Source organism: Quercus robur, chromosome 5 (genome assembly GCF_932294415.1).
Source record: "Quercus robur chromosome 5, dhQueRobu3.1, whole genome shotgun sequence".
Lineage (NCBI taxonomy): Eukaryota > Viridiplantae > Streptophyta > Magnoliopsida > Fagales > Fagaceae > Quercus > Quercus robur.
Genome location: NC_065538.1, coordinates 11,792,830 through 11,816,114, shown reverse-complemented (window position 1 = coordinate 11,816,114; position 23,285 = coordinate 11,792,830). Strand labels below are relative to the sequence as shown.

Genomic DNA, 23,285 nt, shown 5'->3' with positions numbered 1-23,285 from the left:
GGCATTCTTCTGCATCTATGGCCACCAAAATCCCTAGGTCATTGCTCGGTGTGCCAATAAGCGTCCCCCTACATGATTGCCACACATCCCATTATGCAACTTGGCTAAGAGTTTGCTTACTTTCTCGAGGTGCAAGCACAATAGGTACAACCCCTCAAAAGACCTCTGGTATAACTTGCGATCCGTCGACAACCAATACCGAAGAGCCACTCGGCGAATCCTGTTAGCCTCATTTTCATTATCTGGAACTCGATACTCGGCTAAGTAGTCAATGATCGGGTCCATCCAACATGGTCCGGTTGCCGAAATCATGGCAATATCAACTCCAGCAGCACCAGCACCAATCACCGCATTAATGCTTAGCTCCTCTATGAGCTCCACCTTTATTAACCAAGGGACCTCCCCTATCATCGATGACGCCAACGTAGCTAGGGAGTCAGCATGTCTGTTCTGCACCCAGGCCACTTGGGCTACCTTTGTCGTACAAAACTTATTCATGATTTGCTTTACCACCTGCAAGTATGCTCTCATTTGAGAATCCTGGGCTTCAAAACTGCCTTGCACCTGGCTAACCACCAGCCGAGAATCTGAATAGATTTCTACATCCCGGGCATCCATACCCAAAATGACTCTTAATCCGGTGAGTAGGGTTTCGTACTCAGCCTCGTTATTAGAGGCTCTGAACCCTAACCTAAAAGTATACTCTAACTGTATTCCTTCAGGAGTAATAATGATAATCCCGGCTCCAGCCCCCAAGGCACTTGATACACCATCCACCAATACCTTCCACGAGCGACTCTCCACCTGACAAACCATTTCCCTTTCGTTCTTTAGAGAGAATTCCCCAACAAAATCAACAAGGATTTGGCCCTTCATCGAACTCCATGGCCTGTACCGTATGTCAAAGGAACCTAGCCGAGTCCCCCACTTAGCTATCCGACCCGTAAAATCGAATTTCTTCAACAACAACTGTAAAGGGTACTCGGTCAGGACATAGACGGTGTAAGCCTGGAAGTAATGCGGCAACTTTCTCGTAGCGTGCATGAGTGCTAGCACCAACTTCCCCAGGGGTAAATATCTTGTCTCGGCATCTACCAAGGTCCTACTGATGTAATACATAGGCTGCTATACTCCTTGATCCCTTAGTAGCACGACACTTACAGCATAATCGGGCATCGAGAGGCACATGAACAAATCCTCCCGTGTTCTAGGGCCGTCAACATGGGTGCTTGCATCAAATACTCCTTCAAATCTCGAAAAACTCTATCACATTCTCATTCCACTAGAATCCCTTCCACTTCTTCAGAAGTTGGTAGAATGGTCGAAAGCGATCAACAAACTTGGAGATGAATTGGTTAAGGGTAGCTAACATCCTGGTCAATACTTGCACTTCTTTCAGATTGCTCGGCGTCTTGAGGCGTTTCATGGCTTCAATCTGGTCGGGGTTGGCCTCTATTCCCCGATTAATGATCAAATATCCCAAGAATTTATCAATTCCACCCCAAAAGCACATTTTTCTACATTAAGGCGTAACTTATGTTGTCGAAGCACCTCAAACACCCCCTGAAAATCCTCTATATGCCGTACTTCTTGCTTGCTTTTTACGACCATGTCGTCAATGTATACCTCAACTGTATGTCCTATTTTATCTCAGAACATTCTTGTCATCATCCGTTGGTACATGGCCCCAGCGTTTTTCAACCCAAAAGGCATCACAATATAATAGTAATTGGCTTATGGGGAGATGAATGTTGTCTTTTCTCAGTCCTCGGCTACCAAGGCAATCTAGTGATACCCCTGAAAAGCATTCAGAAAACTCATCATTGGGTGTCCATATGTGGCATCTACCAACTGATTGATCTTCGGCATAGGAAATGGATCCTTAATGGATTCTTTGGGCATGCTTTGTTCAAATCTATGAAATCTACACAAACTCTCCACTTGCCATTATTCTTCTTCATCACCACAGTATTTGCTAACCATTCTGGGAAGAAGATTTCTCTTATTGCCCCAACCTCCTTTAACCTCCTAACCTCCAACTTCACTGCCTCGGCTTGCTCCTTGGCTTCTATTTCTTGGGAGGAAACGACGGGTCTATATTAAGCCTGTAGACTATGAATTCGGGATCCACTCCGGGCACCTCATACGGGCTCCAAGCGATTTTGAATAAGAAACAACAACATTTCTACCCTATCCTCATCCATCATACTTGCTTCTATTTGAAAATACTTGTCAGCATCCGATAATATCTTAACTTTGAGCAGTTCCTCAACACAACCAGCCCCCATTCCCTCTCAGGGCTCCTATGATTGCTATAAAGGGCCCTCATCAGCGGTTTCTTTCTGTTTAGCCTACTCATTCTTCCAATTAACCGCAGCAACTAGGCATTGCCTAGCCACTCGCTAGCTTGCCCTCACTATGGCAACGCCCTGCTCGATAGGAAATTTAACCTTCACATGTAAAGTGGACGGAACAGCCCCCATTGCGTGAATCCACGGCTTTCCCAGAATCACCATGTACGGAGAAAATGAACTGACCACTATGAATGTCTCCATCACCTCTTTACCTTCCATACTTACGAGAAGGGAAACTTGACCCTCGGGAATTACCACCCTGCCATCAAACGAGACTAACGGTGTATCATACTTCGATAAGTCCTGATGCTTTAACCCGAGCCCTTTGAATAGGTCCAGATACATCACATCAGCCCCGCTTCCTTGGTCTACCCTCACCCTTTTCAATAAAAAACCGCTTATCTGGGCCGTGACTACCAACGCATCATCGTGTGGTTGAATTGTTCCTTTTAAATCATCATCGTCAAAAGCGATGGGTTCCTGACCAATCCTCATTTTCTTCTCGGGTGGCTGGTCGTCCGAGCAATTTCCCACGGGCGCTATGGTTAACACTCCTCTTCTGGTTACAGTTGTATCCCTCGGGGTAGCGTGGATGATGACGTACATGTATTATAATGAATGATGACGTACATGTATTATAATGGCTTGCTCAACGAGTTTTGGGTCGAGCATAATGACATGAGGCCTAGTCCCATGGCCTCACCTAGTTCAGGGCCTAGCTTTAGACGAGTAGGTTAGGCCCATGAGCCATGCTGTAAGGCTGGAACTCAAGGTGCAAAGCCCAAATGGGCTTGGGGAGCCCCGTGTCGTACAAATATATATCCTTTTTTTTACAAAAAATACAAGAGGGAGGGAGGAGTTTTGAAAAGTTAAAAGGCACCATGGCCCACTCTATTTGCGCACAACATTCATGTGATGCATAATTGCATATATTGTTTTATTGATGTTCACATTTGTTGATGGCCATTTTGGAAGTCCAAGTGGAAAGGAGAAGCCCAGCAATGCAGACAGAAAAGAATTGGTAAGTGAATAGAAAACTCATTAAGCCCAAGCGGCAAAAATAATAGATTACAGGCCCATGAGACAAACAAATGGGCCTTGAGGGGGTAAATGAGCTTAAAGGAGCCCAGAAAGAGAGAAATAAGTAAACCATGTGCAGTATATGATATGGAAAAAGTGAGAATGGGCCACGGCAAGCCCAAAGTAATGAAAGCAAACAAAGTAAGGGGTTGATGGCAAGCCCATGAGCTTTAAGGATGCGGGATAATGTGATTGGGCCGAGGAAGCCTAAAGAACTCAGTAAAAGCCCATGGGAATACAAAGTTAAGGGCCAAGGAAGCCTAAGGAAAGCAAATGGGCCACTGATGCCCGAAAGAAAACAAATGGGACACAAGAGCCAGCCAGTGATGTAATAAAAGAACCAATGGTCGTACTAGGCTATTGGGAAAAGAATAAATGGTAGGTCCAAAGAGGCCCGATACGATTGAGGCAAACAACTTCGTAGCAGGAATGATAGAGTGGTATGGTAGGAGATGGGAGCCAAAAAAAGGGTGGGCCAAAGAAAGGCGAAGCCCACCGTCAAGCAAGGCCTAGCCCCTAAGTGGGGCCAGCCATAAAAAACAGGGAAACCAGAAAATAGTTAAAAACGGACGGCACACTGTGCAGGCCAACCACGGCAAATGCATGAGCAGCAGGTAGATTTTGGACATACATGGAAGAGAGGCATGCGCAAGGTCCAGACATCACTAGCCTGTACCCAGTCAATATAGGACACGGTGAGGTCATGGGTCAGAGGTAAGAGGGCATGGTTTGGCAGTGGGGAGAGGGGAAAAACCTATTTTGAGGTTCCTGCTAGGGCTCTTTTGGAGGAAGTGTCCTGCTGGGATGACATACCACCCAAAAGAAGCAAAACTGAGTTGGAACCACTAGGTACATGCCATGAGAGATAGGGAGAGAGAAGGCACCCACACCATAGCAGGTGCCACGGTAGACAAATAAACAAAATAGTTTTATTTTGTCTGGTGATGGGGAGTGGCATACAGACAGATCAGTGGTGGTCGGCAAGTACACTTAGACCAAACAAAGGTGGTTAAGGGCTAAAATAGTAAAATCTGGTCACGGCAGGCACTATAAAGAGGCCCTTGCCATGTATAGGAGCAAGACGACACAAGCACCACGATATTAGGAATTTGAAAACTAGGAAATAGAAAACAAGTATTAAGAAAAAGAAGTAGAAAGAAAAGAAAGCGGAATATTAGAAGAGAAGGAAAGAAAAAAATAGAGAGTTAGAGCAGTAGGCATGCACCAATAGGTCGATTCCCTCTCTCCCTCTCAAAGTCCTGCTCTCTGTCAGAAACAAAGAGTTCTCCTGTGTACCAACCATTCAGGTTCGCTTCCCTCAAAGTGATTAATTTCCACGGTAGGATCTCCCTAGGAGGTTATTCACTTTGAGAAGAGGTGTTCTTCCCTCTCTAGTTTTGGTCCTGTGGATTAGATTTAATCTGATTTCTTTCCTTTTTTAATTAAGCCATATACTACCCACTTGTTTCCCTTACTTTTCTCATAAAAATAGTTGTTGTTAAACTGTGATTATCTTTTCTTAAGTAGGGATTATCTATTTACTTTAATAAAGAAGTCAAAGTACTTTCTTTTATCTTATTATTATTATATCTGCTTGCCACGACTCATCTGAAATAGTCCTGCCCGTCGTAAGCATGCTCCTGGCAGACGAGACATAGTTTGCGCACAAGCTGAACCAAATTGAGTTGCAGTTGGACCGGTCTCAACTCCTTTACTCAGAATATTTAGGCCCAGTACTGCAGGAGGCAACCCAGCCTAATAACCAAAAAGGACATTTTAAAAGAATGAAATATGTGATGTGTAAGGGTAATGTGCACAAATGTAAGAGAATAATTATCCTTGTATAAAACATATAGTATTTGTATCTAAAAGAAAAGAATTTTAGTCATCTAATATGTTCTAAAATTATCGATTTGCACCCTCAACTTCAAAAGCACCCAATATGATGAACTTTTTCCTAAAGTTCACTATTTGTTTTTTTACCTTTTATTAAAACATGCTTAACACATACAAAAAAAAAATAAATAAATAAAAAAGATTGATGTGAACATAATAGTGGGGTGCTTTTTCCAGAAAGCCTAATGGGGTTAGAGCCTACAGGGGATGAATATGTTAGCCTTGGCTTCAATCTTTTTCTAACAGGCAATATTATAGTGAAGAAACTCACATGAATAGTTTCCTCTATTTAGCTTCTCAAAAAAAAAAAAAAAAAAGTTTCCTTTATTCAAGCTAAAAACAAAAAATATAGTGAGAGGAATGTGTTAACACTACTGAATCAAATTTCACCCAAAAAAAAAAAAAAATCCTAGTTCTACCTGTCCTATTTATGTACAGGTCTCAAAATTTTCGAACTTACCTTCATAGAAAATATGCTCAACATCTTCCCAAGGGTAGCCAATCACTTCGTTGTTGCTGTCAACATATATTATACATAAAATATTAATAGCATAAATTAGTAACTATTACACAAAAAGAAAATATTTAGGTTGAATTTTTTAAGAGATATTGAAAGGGAAAAAGAAAAAGCAAAATTTAAATCTAATTTTAACTTTTCTTAAAAGATATATATGAAAACTCAAAATTTAAAAAAAAAAAAATTGAAAATTTTTTTTTGAGTTATTGGAAGAACATAATTTGAAATAGGGGCAAAGTAAACCATTTATTCTGGTTATATAATGTATTATAAATTCGTTTTAAAATACTAGTATTATTATTTTTGTGTGTATTCTAATAAGTATTACTGTTTACTCAAAAAAAAAAAAAAAAACTTCGGAAGTTTTTTTTTTTTTTTTTTTGAGTAATTAAACCATGTAAGTTTAAATTAATTAGTTTAGAATTAATACTCTTGACTCCCGTGGGTTAAAGCAATCCAATATTAAACAAATTCTAATTAAATTACAAATTCTTTAATTTGATTTTTAATTTTTAATTTATTATATTCATTAATTAAATATGCATAGTCGAATTTTGGATAATGAATGGCTTTGAATCTCTTGAACAAAAAAATAACCTCAGCTATTAATATTACATCATTTTAGTATTTTACTTTAAGCTAGGATTCAAAAGGCTTTTAGATCTTGTGAGAACCAGAAATGAGAATGTTGGGCTTGGACTCACTTGGGCTCACAATTTATTTGTAGAGTGGGTTTCAAGATTTTCTACTTTGGGTCGTTCTCGACACAGAGACTCAAAGTAATATTCCTCCTCTCTTCCTCAACGACTGTTTTTTCTCCTTTTTTCTGAACCCCTTCATCTTCCCCAACTTCAGCTATTTATAGCTTAGGTTAGTGGGGAGATCATGATTACTGCCACTGCTAGTGCAATTGAAGGTCCAATATTATCTGTTTTAAGTGGGTGTTTAGGTGAGAGTGGGATGTAACAATTATGGCCTTGGAACTTGGTTCCAGTTCAGGCGAATCTGCTCAGTAATGGTGTTCCCCGAGCATCCCATGACTTGCCCGGACAAGGTTGATATGATTGTTTGTGAGGTACTATGCCGAGCGCATCTCTGGATCCGAGGCCCAAAACTCGTTTTTTATGAAGGCAGTTTCAAGAAGGATTTAGGGCAATGGGGCCGTTCCATTGGGCCTGAGCCCAGGGCCCATATGGGTCTTGGGATCTAGGTGCCGTACATTAGCCCCCCCTTGATTCATACCCGGTTGCCGAGAAGAATCAAGGAGCCAGCCGAGCTTTTTGGTCTTGGAAGTCCTATGGCCTGGGACTCATGCGGTTATGGTTTCTCATTAATGCTCATCTCAAAAGACGCGCCGTTCCGCGGCGCCAGGTTCAGTTTTCATTATTACCTGACGGTTCGCGAATCGAAGCGGCACGCGTGTCGGTTATCTTTGGCATCCGCAGGGTCATTCGTGAATCATGTCCATTTATTGCTTGATTGAACATTCCTTTGCTCCTTTTTCTAATCCTATAAATAGCCCTCCTCAGAACATTCTTTCACTTTTTCTTCACCTCTGATCCTTCGAGCTTACTCTCTGCCGACCAACTCTTTGTGCGCTTACTCACCTGCCCAGAGTTCTTTCCTCCCTTAGAACCCAAAGTAAGTCCTCTTCCCCTTCCTATTCCTTTAGCTTATTTCTTCAAGTTCCTTTCATAGCATTTAGCGTCACAGATGGGCTACTCTCATCTCTTGGAGACCCCAGCTGCCCTGGCCACTTTTAGGTGCAAGTTTAATATTCCTGATGACGTGGAAATGGCTTACTGCCACGAGAGCGAAATCGCTCTCCACTGAGGACTAGGCACGACCTTTTTTCCTTTAATGTCAATTCTAGAGGGTGGGGTTAGATTCCCCGTGGATCTCCTTTTAGCAGATACACTTAGGTACTACGGACTGTGTCCCGACCAGCTTCCCCCCAACTTTTACCGGGTAGTTAGCTGTGTCAGTAGATTAAACTACACCTTCGATTTACAGTTAAATTACCATGATATTAACCATATGTATAGCCTCTGTGGGAACAAAGCCTCCAATTATTACCTAAAAACAAGAGATAACCGGGTACGACTTATATCATGCCTACCTGATTTGAATAGGAACTCCGCCGGGGAATTTGTTCGGGTGCGCGGCAACTGGTTTGCCGAAGATGTCCCTTGCCCTCTTTCATGGCATGAAGTGGGTTCGTACCAATCCCTTGATCTAACTGTTTTTCCTCCATTTTTTTTCTTTTTCTTTCCTCTTTATTGAAGTAGATCTTTATCATCGGATATTGATATAACATTTGTTCTTTTGCAGACGGCAAAGTGTTCGTTCCGGACATCAGGACCGTCCACGTGAAAGACCTAAACTTCATCCTTCGTTCCGAGATATTCGTGTACTGGGACGGACAGCTTCGGGCCTCGCACCTGATCCTCGGAGTAGAGCCAGTTTACTCTACCTGGTAGCCCTTTAAGCAGGCGCTATTAGTTGATAGTCCCCTGCTGTCATATATTGACATTCGGTTCATGAAATTTTTGCCGCCGAAGCTTACAATCGGGGAGGTGAGGGAGTTCGGAAGGCGTTACACTTGCTCGGATGAGTTAGCTCCTTTGCGGGACGAGTCCGCGGAACGTGTGTCTCGGCATCTTAGAGAGTTAGCTTACGAGGCAATCCAACAAGAGGGCCCTGTTCAAAAGCAAGCACAGCCCGAGAACCTAGCCGCGGAGCCCCAGCAACTAGTGATTGAAGCGACTGCCTTGTCGGCTGAAGATACCCAACCCGGCGGAAGAATGGTGTCAAGGAAGGTTATGACTATTGATCGTTTCGTGCCCGATGCACGGCAGCCCAACCAGCCCCCACCTTCTCAGGGTCGGAGCCAGGTGCCTCAGCCTCCACCCTCTTCTCAAGCTGGACGGGCCCGTAAGAAACAGAAGATCACCGATCAACCATCCACAGGCCCGGGAGATGCTGCCGTCCAGACTCCTCCCCAGCCAACAAGAGGGATCGTTATCCGTGAGCCGTAGACCCAGGTTGGTCCGGGGGTTGCGTCCTCCTCCCAAGCGGCTCCAGCGTGGAAGCCCAAGTTCTTGTTGGACGGCAAGCCTTTACCTTCGACCGCCTGTGTGCGGATGTGGGAGAAAGGCGAGGGTGGCTGTATTGCCCAAACCTTGGCCGAGGGTCTTCTTCTTCCCGATGACGTGCATGCCTTTGAGGAGGGATTTGAGGAGTCTGTGGGGCGCCGGTTAGAGTGGCACGCTATCGCGGTAATTATTTAGTTATCCATTTCTTCCCATACATTTACTTTTGCTTCCTTACTAACTTTTGTGATTGCCAGGTTGCTCAACTGGCTCACATAATGGCTGGCCGAGCACAGGATCTTGCCGAGAAAGTCGAGCATGAAAAGGGGGCGCGGGAGTCAGCGGCCAAAATAGCGAAGGAAAAACTAAAGGTAGCTGAGTCCGCCGAGAAGAAGGCCGCCGCCGTGAAGAAAAATAGGGCGTTGGCGGAAAAGAGGTGTGCGGAGCTTTTGGCTAAGCAGAACGAAACGAACTTGAAGCTAGCTGAAGCCATCAGCCTCAACACCTCCCAAGCCGAGGAGTTAGCTGACCTTAGGGTAGCCCTAGAGGCCTGTGAGCAGAAGTGGTACAACGAAGGATTTGCTGATGCCGAGCAATCCGTAGAACCGGTAGTGGCCCAGGCTCGGAAGCTGGGTTTTGAGGCCGGGTGGTTCGCCGCTCTTCAAGCACTGGGAGTTCCTGAGGATTCCCACCTGAGAGACCCTGGCCAAATTCCCTTCCCGAGCCCCGTTACTGCCGTGCAGGATCCCCCGGTTGCTGCTGAGGAGGAAGAAATGGCAAGCATGAGGGAGCTGGTTGAATAGATTGATGCTCATGTCGAGCCAGATGATATGGAAGTCACCAGCATCCCGACTGTACAGGACCTTCTCGGTGAAGACTCGCGTTACCCCCTGACCGACCAGCAAGAAGTGACAGATCCGAGTCGGCCCTCCAATTGATTATCCGCAGTCTAATTTTTTATGCTTTCACTTATTTTTATTGCATTTTCAGTTTACTTTCTTAATGGTTTATTTGCCTATGTCACCGGGATGTGGTGGACGAACAATTTCCTCTATTTCGCGGGATTGACCCGTAAACAGCTTCCTTTTTTAACTTTGGTTTTAATTCGTTGAATGAATTTCTATTTATTTGTGTGTTTCGCTTAGACTATGCCAGTGTTTTGACCGTAAATGGAATGATACCCCAGAACCTGTTGCGCGGTGCTTTGGATAATCCGAGAGTGACAATGGATTTAATGTTTGTAAAGGGTTAGGGTTCCCACATGCTCGGCGATTTTGATCTTGCCGAGGATGATGTTTTTGTCCTTATCCTTTTATTCCTTTGTGACGATAAGGTTTCCACCTGCTCGGCGATTTTAATTGAGCCGAGGGTCAGGTTTCTGTCCTTAGAGTTTTTTATTTGCAATTCTCTTGGTGTGCAATAATGGAATTGAAAACAGCATATACAAGCAACTCCATCATAATCTTGACTTTAGCAAAATACAAGTTTTGGCTTACACGGGTGGTCACGCGTAAAACTTCTTTAAGTTGTGGGCATTCCATGGTCAGGGAAGTGGCCTCTCGTCAAGGTCCTCCAAGTAGTAGGCCCCTATGCCGGCGATGGCGGTAACTCTGTACGGTCCTTCCCAGGTTTGAGCAAGCTTCCCTGCAGCTAAGTCTCGCATGTTTCCCACGACCTTTCTTAGCACCAATTCCCCGGCGTTGAATTCCTTCCCCTTTACATCTCGGTTGTATCTTTGGGCTAGTTTCTGCTGATACTCGGCGAGCCATATGGTTGCGGCCTCTCTGCATTCTTCTAGCCGGTCCAAACGCTCCATCATCAGATCGGCGTTCTGGGCAGGGTCAAACACCGCGACTCGTGCACTGCATAAGCTCACCTCGGTTGGTATTACGGCCTCCACCCTGTATGTCAAAGAGAAAGGGGTCTCGCCCGTGGATCTTCTGGGGGTCGTACGGTAAGCCTATAATACATTAGGTAGCTCTTCAGCCCATCTCCCTTTTGCCCCATCCAACCTCCTCTTGAGCCCGTTCAAAATCATCTTATTCACTGCCTCGGCTTGGCCGTTGCTTTGTGAATAAGCCGGGCTTGAATACTTGTTTCTAATGCCGAGATCGCTGCAGAAGGCCCGGAAAGTTTTGCTATCGAACTGTAGCCCATTTTCTGTTACTAGTGAATTTGTTACCCCAAACCTTGTGACTATATTTTTCCATACAAACTTTTTCACGTCAGTATCCCGGATGTTTGCCAAGGCCTCGGCTTCCGCCCATTTTGTGAAGTAATCTACAGCCACCAATACAAAACGGTGGTTACCTGTTGCTCGGGGGAATGGGCCGAAGATGTCAAGCCCCCATTGCGTGAACGGCCACGGGCTGCTGACGGGGTTCAGATGACTTGCTGGCTAGTGGATCAAAGGGGCGTGCTTTTGACACTGTTCGCACCTCCGGACATATTCGACGGCATCCTTCTGCATCTGTGGCCACCAAAACCCCTGGATCATCGCTCTATGCGCTAAAGATCGTCCCCCAACATGGCCGCCACACACTCCGTCATGTAGCTCGGTCAGAAGTTCGCTTACTTTCTCGGGATGTAAGCATAAAAGGTAAGGGCCTGCGAAAGACCTTCGGTACAGTTTGTGATCCGATGACAGCCAGTACCGGGGAGCTACCCGACGAATCTTTTTGGCCTCGTCTTCATCATCCGAAACTTTATCCTCGGCAAGGAAATCTATGATCGGGTTCATCCAGCACGGATTGGCCACAGTTACCTTGGCAACCTCTACTCTGGCCTGGTCGTGAATACTCTTCACATTGATGCTTGGCTCCCTTATAAGCTCTATTTTGACTAGCTATGGCGTATCCTCGGTAGCGGATGAAGCTAACGTGGCTAGTGAGTCGGCATGTTTGTTTTGTGACCGACCTACCTGGGCCACCTTTACCATTCCGAATTGACCGATAATCTGCTTAGCTGCACTTAGATAGGCTTTCATTCGAGAGTCCCGAGCTTCGAAGCTTCCTATGATTTAATAAACAACCAACCGAGAGTCTGAATAAATCTCAACATCTTTTGCGCCCAGATGCAATACGGCCCTCAAACCGGCCAGTAGGGCCTCATACTCGACTTCGTTGTTTGAGGCTTTAAATCCCAATCTGAAGGAGTGTTCTAATCGTATGCCCTCCGGGGTGATTATGACAATACCAGCCCCGGCCCCCATAGCATTAGAAGCACCGTCTACAAATACCTTCCACGGACGAATTTCTGCATTACAGATTACCTTCCCGTCGTTCTTAGGTGTGAATTCTGCGATGAAATCTGCAAGAACCTGTCCCTTCACCGAGCTTCTCGGTCAGTACCTTATATCAAACGAACCCAACCGAGTCCCCCATTTGGCAATTCGGCCCGTGACGTCTGATCTCTTTAACAGTGACTGTAATGGATACTCGGTGAGGACGAACACCATATGAGCTTGAAAGTAATGTGGCAACTTCCTAATGGCGTGTACCAGGGCTAAAACCAACTTCTCCAGGGGGCAGGTACCTCGTCTCGGCATCTACTAAGGTTTTGCTTATGTAATATACTGGCATCTGTACTCCTTGGTCCCTTAGTAACACAGCACTTACGGCATGGTCGGTGATTGAGAGGTACATAAACAAATCCTCCCCGGGCTCCGGGGCCGTCAACATTGGCGCCTTTGCCAAGTATTCCTTCAGCTCTCGAAAAGCCTCATCACATCCCTTGTCCCAATGAAACCCTTTCCACTTCTTCAAAAGTTGATAAAACGGCCGGCAGCGATCGGCGAATTTGGAGATGAATCGGTTTAGGGCGACTAACATCTCGATAAGCACTTGCACTTCCTTGGGATTGCTTGGTGGTCTGAGACGGTTCACGGCCTCTACTTGGTCGGGGTTGGCCTCTATCCCCCGAGTAGAGGTCAGATAACCCAGGAACTTGCCAGCCCCCACACCGAAAGTGTACTTCTCGGCGTTCAGGCGCAATTTATGCCGCCGGAGTATCTCAAATACTCCCCGAAGGTCTTCCGTATGTTGTGACTCTTTTCTGCTTTTTACCACCATGTTGTCAATGTATACTTCATCCACTGGTACGTGGCCCCGGCGTTCTTCAATCCAAACGGCATGACCTCGTAGTGATAGTTTACACTCGGGGAGATAAATGCTGTCTTTTCTCGATCCTCGGGCGCCAAGGCAATCTGGTGGTAACCCTGGAAAGCATCCAAGAAGCTCATCCTCGGGTGCCCATACGTGGCGTCTACTAGTTGGTCAATCTTGGGCATTGGGAACGAATCCTTGGGACACGCCTTGTTCAAGTCTGTGAAGTCCACACAAACTCTCCATTTACCGTTCTTTTTCTTCACTATCACTGTATTTGCTAGCCATCTCGGGAAGAATATTTCTCTTATCACTTCGGCTTCCTTCAGCCGCTGGACCTCCAAGTTTACTGCGTCAACATGTTCCTTTGATGCTCTTCTCGGTTTTTGCTTTTTCGGGGGAAATGATGGGGCCACGTTAAGTTTGTGGACAATGAACTCGGGATTTACGCCGGGCACTTCATATGGGCTCCAGGCAAAAACGTCTACGTTCTGCAAAAGGAACAACAACATCTCTACCTTTTCTCAGTCATTCATGCTTGTACCTATCTGGAAATACCTGTCAGTATCTGAAAAAATTCTAACCTTCAATACCTCCTCGGCAACGTCCGCCCCCGTTTCCCCTCGGGGCTTTTGTAATTGCTATAAAGTTTCTCTATCGGTCTGCTCCGCTTGTCCTAGCTGTTCACTTTTCCATTTGACCGCGGCGACAAGACACTGCCTCGCCACTTGTTGGTTCCCTCTCACCTCGGCGACTCCATACTCAGTGGGAAATTTTACTTTCACATGGAGGGTGGACGGAACAGCCTTCATTGCGTGAATCCACGTCCTCTCCAAGATTGCAGTATACGGTGAGAATGATCGGACTACTATGAAGGTCACTATAACTCCCTTGCCTTCCATGTCCACCGAGAGAGAGATTTGTCCCTTAGGAATCACGACTCTCCTGTCAAATGAGACCAGCGGCGTGTCATATTTCGTCAAATCCTGACTCTTCAATCCGAGCCCTTCGAACAGGTCTGGGTACATGACGTCAGCCCCGCTTCCTTGGTCTATCATCACCCTCTTCACCAGGAACCCACTTATCCGAGTTGTTACTACCAACGCATCATCATGAGGTTGGACCGTCCCTTCCAAATCCTCTTCTCCGAATGAGATGGTCAGCCGTTCAACTTTCTTCTTCTTTTCGGCTAAATCTCTTTCAGTGCAAGCCACTGTTAATACCCTTTTAGCTGCTGTCGTACCTTTTGGTGCAGCGTGGATGACTTTGATCACCCCTAGTGGTGGCGGGAAGGGGTTCCTTTTCTGTTGAACACCCTGGCCGGCTTTTCGGTCAGTGGAGTCTACTACAAACTCTTTCAGGTACCCTACCTTCACTAGCTGCCCGAGATGATCTTTTAGTATCCGACACTGCTCGGTGGTGTGCCCTTTGTCTCTATGGTATGTGCAGTACAGGTTTTGGTTCCTCCGAGATGGGTCACCCCCCATTTTGTTTGGCCACCTGAAGAATGATTCGTTCTTGATCTGATCTAAGATTTTGTGCACGGGCTCTTTGAACGCCACATTAACTCTTTCAATTTGCACCTCTGGTTCCTGCACCTTAAAGTCTTTTTTTGGTCTTGCCGGCAAAATGCCTTGCTGAGATCTCCGAGTAACGGAGCTTTCCCCCTGTTCTGCAGCCGATCATCCTCCAGGCGTTTGTACTCTTCAATGCGTCTCATAAGTTGCCTCATATCCTCGGGAGGTCTTTTCGTCAGTGACTCCTGTAATTCAGAGTCTTTGGGGAGCCCCATCCTGAAGGTGCTTGCCGCAATCTTCTCATTTCCTCCACCAATTTCGTTGTAGAGTTCCCAGTACCGGCTGGCATAACTTCGAAAGGTTTCTCCGAACCTCATCTTTATGGAAAGTAGCGCGTCCACCGGCTGTGGCACTCGGCTGCATGTCACGAATCTACTGCCGAACTCTTGAATCAGCTCGGCGAAGCTACGAATGGAGCCTTTTCCTAACCCATTGAACCATCTCAGGGCCATTGAGCCGAGACTGGAGGGGAATACCTTACACATCAACGCATCATTGTGTGCATGCAAGGACAACATGTGGATGTAATGACTGACATGCTCCACAGGGTCCGTCTTCCCATCGTAGGAATTGAATGGCGGTCGTGTAAATCTACTCGGCATAGGGGCCTGTTCAATCTCGTCGGAGAACGGTGACCGGGCAGCCATTCGTAGGGCTCGACTTATGGCGTCCATGGCAGCATTGTGAGGCTGCTATTCCTCCGGCGATTTCGACCCTCGGTAATCGTATTCATGCGACCGTGAGCGGTCCTGGTGATGACGTGTCTCTCGGGAGTACCGGCGTGACTCTTGAGAGCGTGATCGGTTTTATGAAGGCAGTTTCAAGAAGGATTTAGGGCAATGGGGCCGTTCCATTGGGCCTGAGCCCAGGGCCCATATGGGTCTTGGGATCTAGGTGCCGTATAGATTTGGTTGATGTGAGTGAGACCATGCATGAGCTAGTTTGAAAGAGGATAGTAAATTAATCCCAGTCCAGCCCACCAACATAAACATAATAGTAGTAACTATTATGGGTTTGGCTGGGCCATTTGATAAAGGTAATGATCAGCATTTGTATCCTAAGGTCATTGAAAACAATGAAGCAGAGAGCTTATTGTTATTATCATTTTCAGTTGTTATCTTTTAGTTGAAGGTTGATGACTTAGCCATCAATCTGAGTGATTTGGGTTAAGTGGTGACCCCACCCTCAATGAATATGATCCCTTTGAGTCCTCACCTAAAACAGAAAATCTTATGATGCAATATTTGTTACATGAAAAAGAGAAAGAAGTCATTTTCCTGACTGTTATCAACATTTTCCTTGCATTGAACAACAATGATTTAAAGAACTTCAAAGAGATTTGACATAAGGATAAATTGAACATGTAAAAAGAAAGAAAATATTCATTTATAGTAATCTCTAAACTTGAGAACAACTGTTAAATAATTAGATATTATGGATAGGTTTTGCTTGAATAAACTGTTTGAGAATGACTTTCTCTTCATCAATGCGCTTTTTTTCTTCAGGATCTTTTGGTTTGATCTTCCTTTTCTCTTCCAACATCCACTTGAAAAGTTCGTGCTACTAATCCTCTGGTATTGGTTCCCGCAACTGTGAGAGACCGCCAAAATTGGGGTGCCTCTCAAAAAAGAGAGTTGGGTACTTTTTAGGACACCTTTCTTTTTGGGTAAGTGGTGTGGAGTCACCACTTATTTTTTTATACCAAAAAAATAAGAAAAAAAATAAATATATACAAATACATGACGTTCCATTCACTGATTGAATAATAAATTACATATTTGAAAAATTGAAAAATTACATGGCTTTGGGTCCTAGTTACAAACTACCAAATAATTACATGGCTTTTTGTCCTAGTTACATTCTACCCAAAATAAATAAAGACAAGGTTAGATCTACTTAGCCAAAGACCTAAATCCGGATGCTAGGTTACGGAATGGGAAAGTGTTAGGCACCCATTCTGCCCAGACAGAGTCTGGTCTTCTAGAATCTTGTGACCAATGTACCATTTTATGCATGTCATGAATGATATATTGAACATGTGAAAAAAAAAATGTTAAATCACACAAATTTATTTATGAATGAAGTCTCTTCTTTTGAAAAGAATTAATTCTGTTTTTGTTGGTAAAAATTTGATTTTGATTTGGAAAAATTAGATCTGCTTTTGTGGTATATAAAAAAGTGGTTTTTGGAGATAAAAATCAAGATCTGTTTTTATTACACAAAATAATGTCCTTTGGTTTGAAAAATATCAAATCTGTTTTTTAAGAATTAAAAAAATTGTGTTTTTGGTTTGTAAAAGATCAGATCTGTTTTATAATAATAAAACATGATTTTTAATAGTAGAAAAATCAGATCTATTTTTCTTTTATGTTAAAAAAAATGAAAAGGATTTTTCTTTTAAGAAGAGAGTTTCACTCATAATATGAATTTATGCAACATGAATTAGATAAATAAAAGCAAACACAATCATGTTTAATCTTTCTCTTTATTTCAAAAATCTGCATATGTTAAAGAAAAATCAGATCTGTATCCAAGAAAAATAAAAATCAGTTTTTATCTTTAAAAAAATTTAGATCTACATCTCATAAAGATGCAGAACTGTTTTTGTTTGAAGAAAAACTTAGATCTACATCTAAGAAAGATGCAGATCTATTTTTATTTTAAGAAAAAGAATTGTTCACATGCAAATTATTAACATTCAAGAAAAAGATCATAACAATCACATAAAAAACAATCATGCTTTAAACAAAACAATGAAGAATCATTCATATTATGGATAAAATATTCATCAATCATAAAAAGATAGCATAAAAAAGAGAGAGTGATTGAAGACAACCTCTTGCGTAAGCACTCCTTGATCTTGAGAGGATGTTTTAGGGTTCAAAGAAACTTATTTAGTTATCTTTGAAATCTAAAAACCCTAATTAAAGCAGCAAATCTTTGAGAGGATCAACAAGTATCAGCAATTTGAGAGCCTCAAAACGTATGCCTCTCAGAGCGTAGAAAAAAGGTGCTGAATTATGAGACCCAGTCTCTATTTATAGAGGCCAAAAAACTCTAAAAAATAGCCTCGAAGTGTAGAATATGAATCGGGACTCATCATTCTACAAAAAGATCGAAAAGGGTGTGCCTTATCGTCACCCGAAGGCCATTGGGCCAAAGCCCAAAAGAGGCCAATTTAGTACTTTTAAAGTGTCGTTCGACACTCCAAAAGTGCCGAATGGTGCTTTTGGATGCTGAACGCTCTTTCATGTTCGGGTGCCATTTGGACTCTCCTTCTAAGGTTTTTTGATCCGGTCCTTGCACCTAGACGTGTTTTCATCCTCCGTCCATGATTTTTTTTTAATCTATTTTCTAGATAATTCAGGCTTTTTAGGAACAATTATCTTGTAGATAAATACCCTAAAATAAATCTTGATAAAGTTCAGATTATTCACAATTTTATTGTTATCCAATCATCCATTTTATTCCTACGCATGCATCCCTATTTTAGACACTAATTATCAACCAATCACAAAATTATTTAATTAATTTTAATTGTTTAACCAATCAGAATTTAGTTTAAATTAATCACATGCGGTCAACTCTACCTAGACACAATGCATGTTGATCGTGCAAACTTGATCATACGATATCTTTCGATCCAATAGTCCGATTTGGAAACTGGACACACCATTGCGATCATTAGAACCTCAAGATCATTTTTATGATATGCAATGAATGAATTGATGCATGTAATGCAAAGACAAATTGATGCATGTAATGCAAGAACAAATTGATGCATGTAATGCAAGAATGATTTTTGGGGTACATGGATGGTTATTCAAGTCATTTTCTTTGATTATATCATGGGTGCAAAATTGAGTGTCTATAGCAACTTCACAGGTTTTGTGACGGATGGTGAGTGTAAGGTTTTTTCAGCAATAGGATCAGTTTTAGCAGCGGAGATTGAAACTGGAGTTGCACCTTCTTCTTCTATGTGCTCATCTTTCTTCTTTGTCTACACAAAGAGGTAGGCTACAAAAGTTCACAGAAACTCTTAACTTCTTAAGGAGCATATTTAGAGCCCTAGAGACAACTTTGTGATAGGCTTCAAGACAGTGTTAAAAAAAGCTTAAACTAACAACTTATCTAGACTAAAAAATAAAAGAGTAACAACTTATATAGAAAAATTACACACAAATAGAGGGGGAAAAGACCAACTTTGACCACAAACCTAGATATAAATACCTCTCAAACTATATAGGACCATAACATGTAAATAATATATTTCCTTTATGAGACTGCTCAGTTTACTTCTATGTCAATGTGACGAAACCAGTTTTACCACCCCTGAAGTCTTCTTTTATACTCCACTTTTTCTTTCTCAAACTTGACTGAGACAAACAAATTATTAAAAATGATCACCAATGTAGGTCCTATATATTAAAAAGATTGTACCGAGTGCATAAAGATCGCACTTTTGTGGGGTCGAAGAGTGGTGATTGGTAAGCATCCTAACCCCTACTTATAAAGTCATCAATATTTGTTCAGCAGTTAGTTAAACAGGTAAGTGAGTTTGAGCAAATGGAATATGTTGCTACTCACCTATATTGTTATAAGCTCCTAATGAGCCATTTGAATGACTCCATCCAACTTATCGTTACAGTATGCAAGATACTATGCACACCCTAAACCGATACTAACTTTGTCTATCCAACATATTGCTCACCACTGACATGGATAAAGCCAAAAATTACTGGTATATGATTTTAATCATATAAAGTAGTAGAGCTTTAGCCTACCAGTTAAAAATTATGCAAGAATTGCATTCTATGTGTGTCTTTTTCTCCCACCTTTTGTAATGATTATACTTAGAATGATAGACAAGCAAGTATTTTACTTGATCATTGGCTGTTTTCCATGATAAATAGCCAAAACCATTACTCTGATTAGGAAACCATAAGGCTGCACTGATACAATGAAGAATGCCATGAGCTGTTGCAGTTACTCCCATTTTAACAAAACAAGAAGAAGTTCCATCAACAACAAACTCCAGGATTTCCAAAATGAAGGAATATGCATCCATTTATAAGGAGCGCGAATAGAAACCTATAGTGAACTAAAAGTTTAAGTTGAGAAATAATGGTTTTTATCAATAGAAAAATAAACAACTGACACAGAGACATGGGATTCGAGTAGTACTTTTGCCTTTACTTCAACTAACTGGGAAGGGGAGGGTTAGTGGGGACATTGCCGTTTGGCCAAGGATATCTATGGAGACCAAAAATAAGCTTTTTATAAACCCCCTCTGTGCTTGGGTAGAAGAAAAGGAGAATCATAAATCCCACACAAGACATAAAATGTTTATTTCCCCTCTAATAGGAAAAGTATATTAACCCCATACTTATCACCACTCTTTACACATTTGCGTTCCTAGACTCTTTAGTGCATATTAGTAATTAGATGTCACATATGACATAACCAATTAAGATCTAAATCCACAGAGGCTAGAATCAACATCTAATCACACTATTCCTCAACTAAGGAGAATCTTAAATCCCACACAAGTCCAACCATGGAACACCAATTCTCATTTAATCAAAATTCCTCCATTCCCATCAAGGATTCCTCCAAAAATGAGATATTTAAAACCATAACCCCCAATCCTAACAACAAAATACTCATCAAAAATAACATCATGAAAAGCATCCGATAAGCTTAAAAAACAAATCTTCGAAGTTGAAATCTTAAAACCCATTACACCTTTTTATAAATTTAATCACTTTGCATACGAAATAAACACCCACATATATTACTGTAGATAGGAAATTAAGATAAACAGTGAATTACAAAGCTAAAGAATAAGAAAAAGAAAGGGACCACCAACAGCAAGATTGACAGCCACAAGCATAGGCCAGAGAAACTTGTAAAGTCGAGCAAATGACTCTTTTGGTGGTGGTTGAGGTGGTAGAGCTAACTTATGAATGACCATTGCTGATGGTGAAGAAACTCATTGGGTTTTTGTTTGGTGCTCTTGAAATTATTTCAGTTGTGCTGTTTGTGAAAGACCACAAGCAAGCAATCAATCAATCAAAAGTCAGATACTAAAACCAAAATACTAAAAGCAAAAACAACAAAAGCACTAAAGTTGCTTTTGGAATCTCTTGTTACTGTTTCTCAAAAACATAAAAAATATTGTTGTTTTTTTTTTTTTTTTTTGGAAAGCGTAGAAATGATTTGAGCTTACATTTTTGGGTTTGTTGGTGTAGAGCTTTGGACCTTCTCTCATCGTTGCTTCAAAAGTTCTTTTCTTTGTCAACTGTCAATACTCTTTTTCGATCACCTACTACGTGGCTGGATCCGGATCTTCTCCATTTCAAAATGAAATGGAGTGTCCATTTTAAAGGCTAAGATTCATTTCAAAGATATCTAGGGGCTATAATTTCGCCACCTCTTTTAAAATCAGTAACTCAAAAGGTTAACGTTGGTTAGTTTTCTATAAAAAAAAAATACGGCAATTACAACTTTTGGACTTATGAACGGGGTCGGGGAGGCCCAAATTTAAGTTGTCTATCTACTACCATGGTTTGAAATTTGACATTTTATTCACCTAGTATGTGTTTGGCTCCAAATTAAAAAGCTAGCTTATTTTACTATTCAATTTATTTTTGCTACTATTCATAAACCTTAGTACGCTTTTTGGTACTATTCATGGGTCCCACTATACTATTTCAGCTAACTTTTACATTTATCTACAGTACTTTCAACAAAAAATTTTCAGTTTCAATTTCAGTTTTCACTTTGACCGAAATTTAAGTTGCCTATATGTGGTTTGAAATCCCATGATACAAGTGTTTCGCGGGATTTTTTTATTATCTTATTTGATCTTGTATTTTTGTTTTTATTATTATTATTATTTTTTTTTTTTGTGTTTTTGGAGGAAAGATACCTAGAAGTGGAGTAAAATTATATATCTAGTCATGTTTTTAACAAAGATAGGTAATAGAGCCCTAACTAAGCTAACCCCAAGTAGGTAAAGTGTCAAATTTCAAACCACAGATAGACAACTTAAATTTCATCCAAACCATAAGTGGTTAAATTGTAATTTGCCAGAAAAAAAAAAAAAAAACAAAACAAAAACAAAACAAAACCTGTGAAGTTTTCTGCCAAAGGCCTAGAGGAGAAGGAAAAGAAAGAAAAACGCGAGTCCACTGCCGACAAAGGCGTCATGATTGAAGAGGTTGGCGGTTGCGATCATGGCAGATGGCTTTCAGAGGATGAGACCATTGCTGCAAAAGTCCACCATTGCCACTACCAGAAACTCCAACGGCCACAACACCACCATACCTAATAGCTTTCAGCAAAAAAAAAAAAAAAAAAAAACAGAACTTAACGCTAATGTTAATGTTTCATGTTTTTATGTAAAACAACATTAACCTGTAATGTGTTTAGCTGCAGTTATTTTTATTTTTATTTTAGGAAAAACCATAGTCATGTTGATGAGTTGAGTAATAAGATTTAATTAAGGTGACACATTTTACACCTTAGATCTATTTTAAATAGATCTTGTCCATGAAATGGATACTCTCCATTTCTCTTTGAAATGGAAAGGATCCATATCCCTACAAGGCTACGCACTCTAAAATTTAGTCAAAGAATTTTTTAATTATTTTATCCAATCATCCCTTTTTACTGTACGTTTGTGTTTGTTTCCTTTAAAAATATTTTTAGAAAATATTTTCACCAATTTTTGGTGTTTAGTTGCACTAAAAACATTGGCTATTCAATTATTCAATACAAGAAAAATAGTGCTATCTTTTCTAAAACTATACAAGAAAATCTAAGATACGAGTATGACATGTTAGGTCCAACGAATTAGGTGTTGGTAACCAATGACAAAAAGATTGAGTTTTGTTGAGTTCTTAATGTAAAATTATGAGTCCAAGTTCAATCGATTAAGAGAAGAGTTCGACCCCTGTTTGATTCGAAGTTTAACTAATCAAGTGTTAGGACATATGTAGAACTTGTTATGAACATATGTCATTTAGAATTGGCTAATCCTTTGACAAAACACACTTTACTTGTAATTGGGTAGATCTAGGATGTGTTTAATACTTTAAGGAACAAGAGTTCAAGTCCAAGTATTGAAGCCATGCAAATCTGTCCAAGAATCAAGTGAAGAAATATTGTTCATTGAAGCTCGACAGATAGCTTGTCAGATGTATCTATCGAGATTTAATATTTGAAGCTCGACAGCTATATCTATCGAGAATTACGAAATTCAGATTTCCAAATCTGTTTTTCACGCATATCCAAGCTATTTGTGTAGGGTTTCTTTTCTCACAACTCTAGACATATATAAGGATTATTTTAAGGGCCGTCGTAAGTTTGTTGCACTTGCTGTTACATGCATATTGTGACCGAAGACAATCTGCCTTCGTTCATCTTTCTCTTGAAGAAGCTGCTGCGTTTGTACGCTATAGGGTTTTATAACCAAGGAGCTTCTTGATCTTCATCGTGTGGATGAACTGAAGAACTTTGCAGCCAACATCCTTCTCAAGTTGGTGTGTTAGTCACGTACTGGGATCCGTGCATCGATTGGTTAGTCACGTACTTGAAGCCATGCATTGAAAGGAGAGATTGCCACTACATTACAAGTCCAATTGTATATTGGGGTAAGGGTT

General features: G+C 41.7%; 1 protein-coding gene across 1 annotated transcript; it reads right to left on the bottom strand.

The window, feature by feature from the left end:
* Window positions 1-16,044: 16,044 nt before the first annotated feature.
* LOC126727801 (uncharacterized) lies at window positions 16,045-20,593 on the bottom strand. Its single transcript, XM_050433715.1, is given in 2 exon segments — window positions 16,045-16,209; window positions 20,489-20,593. Coding segments are annotated over 2 exon segments (270 nt in total).
* Window positions 20,594-23,285: the final 2,692 nt, after the last annotated feature.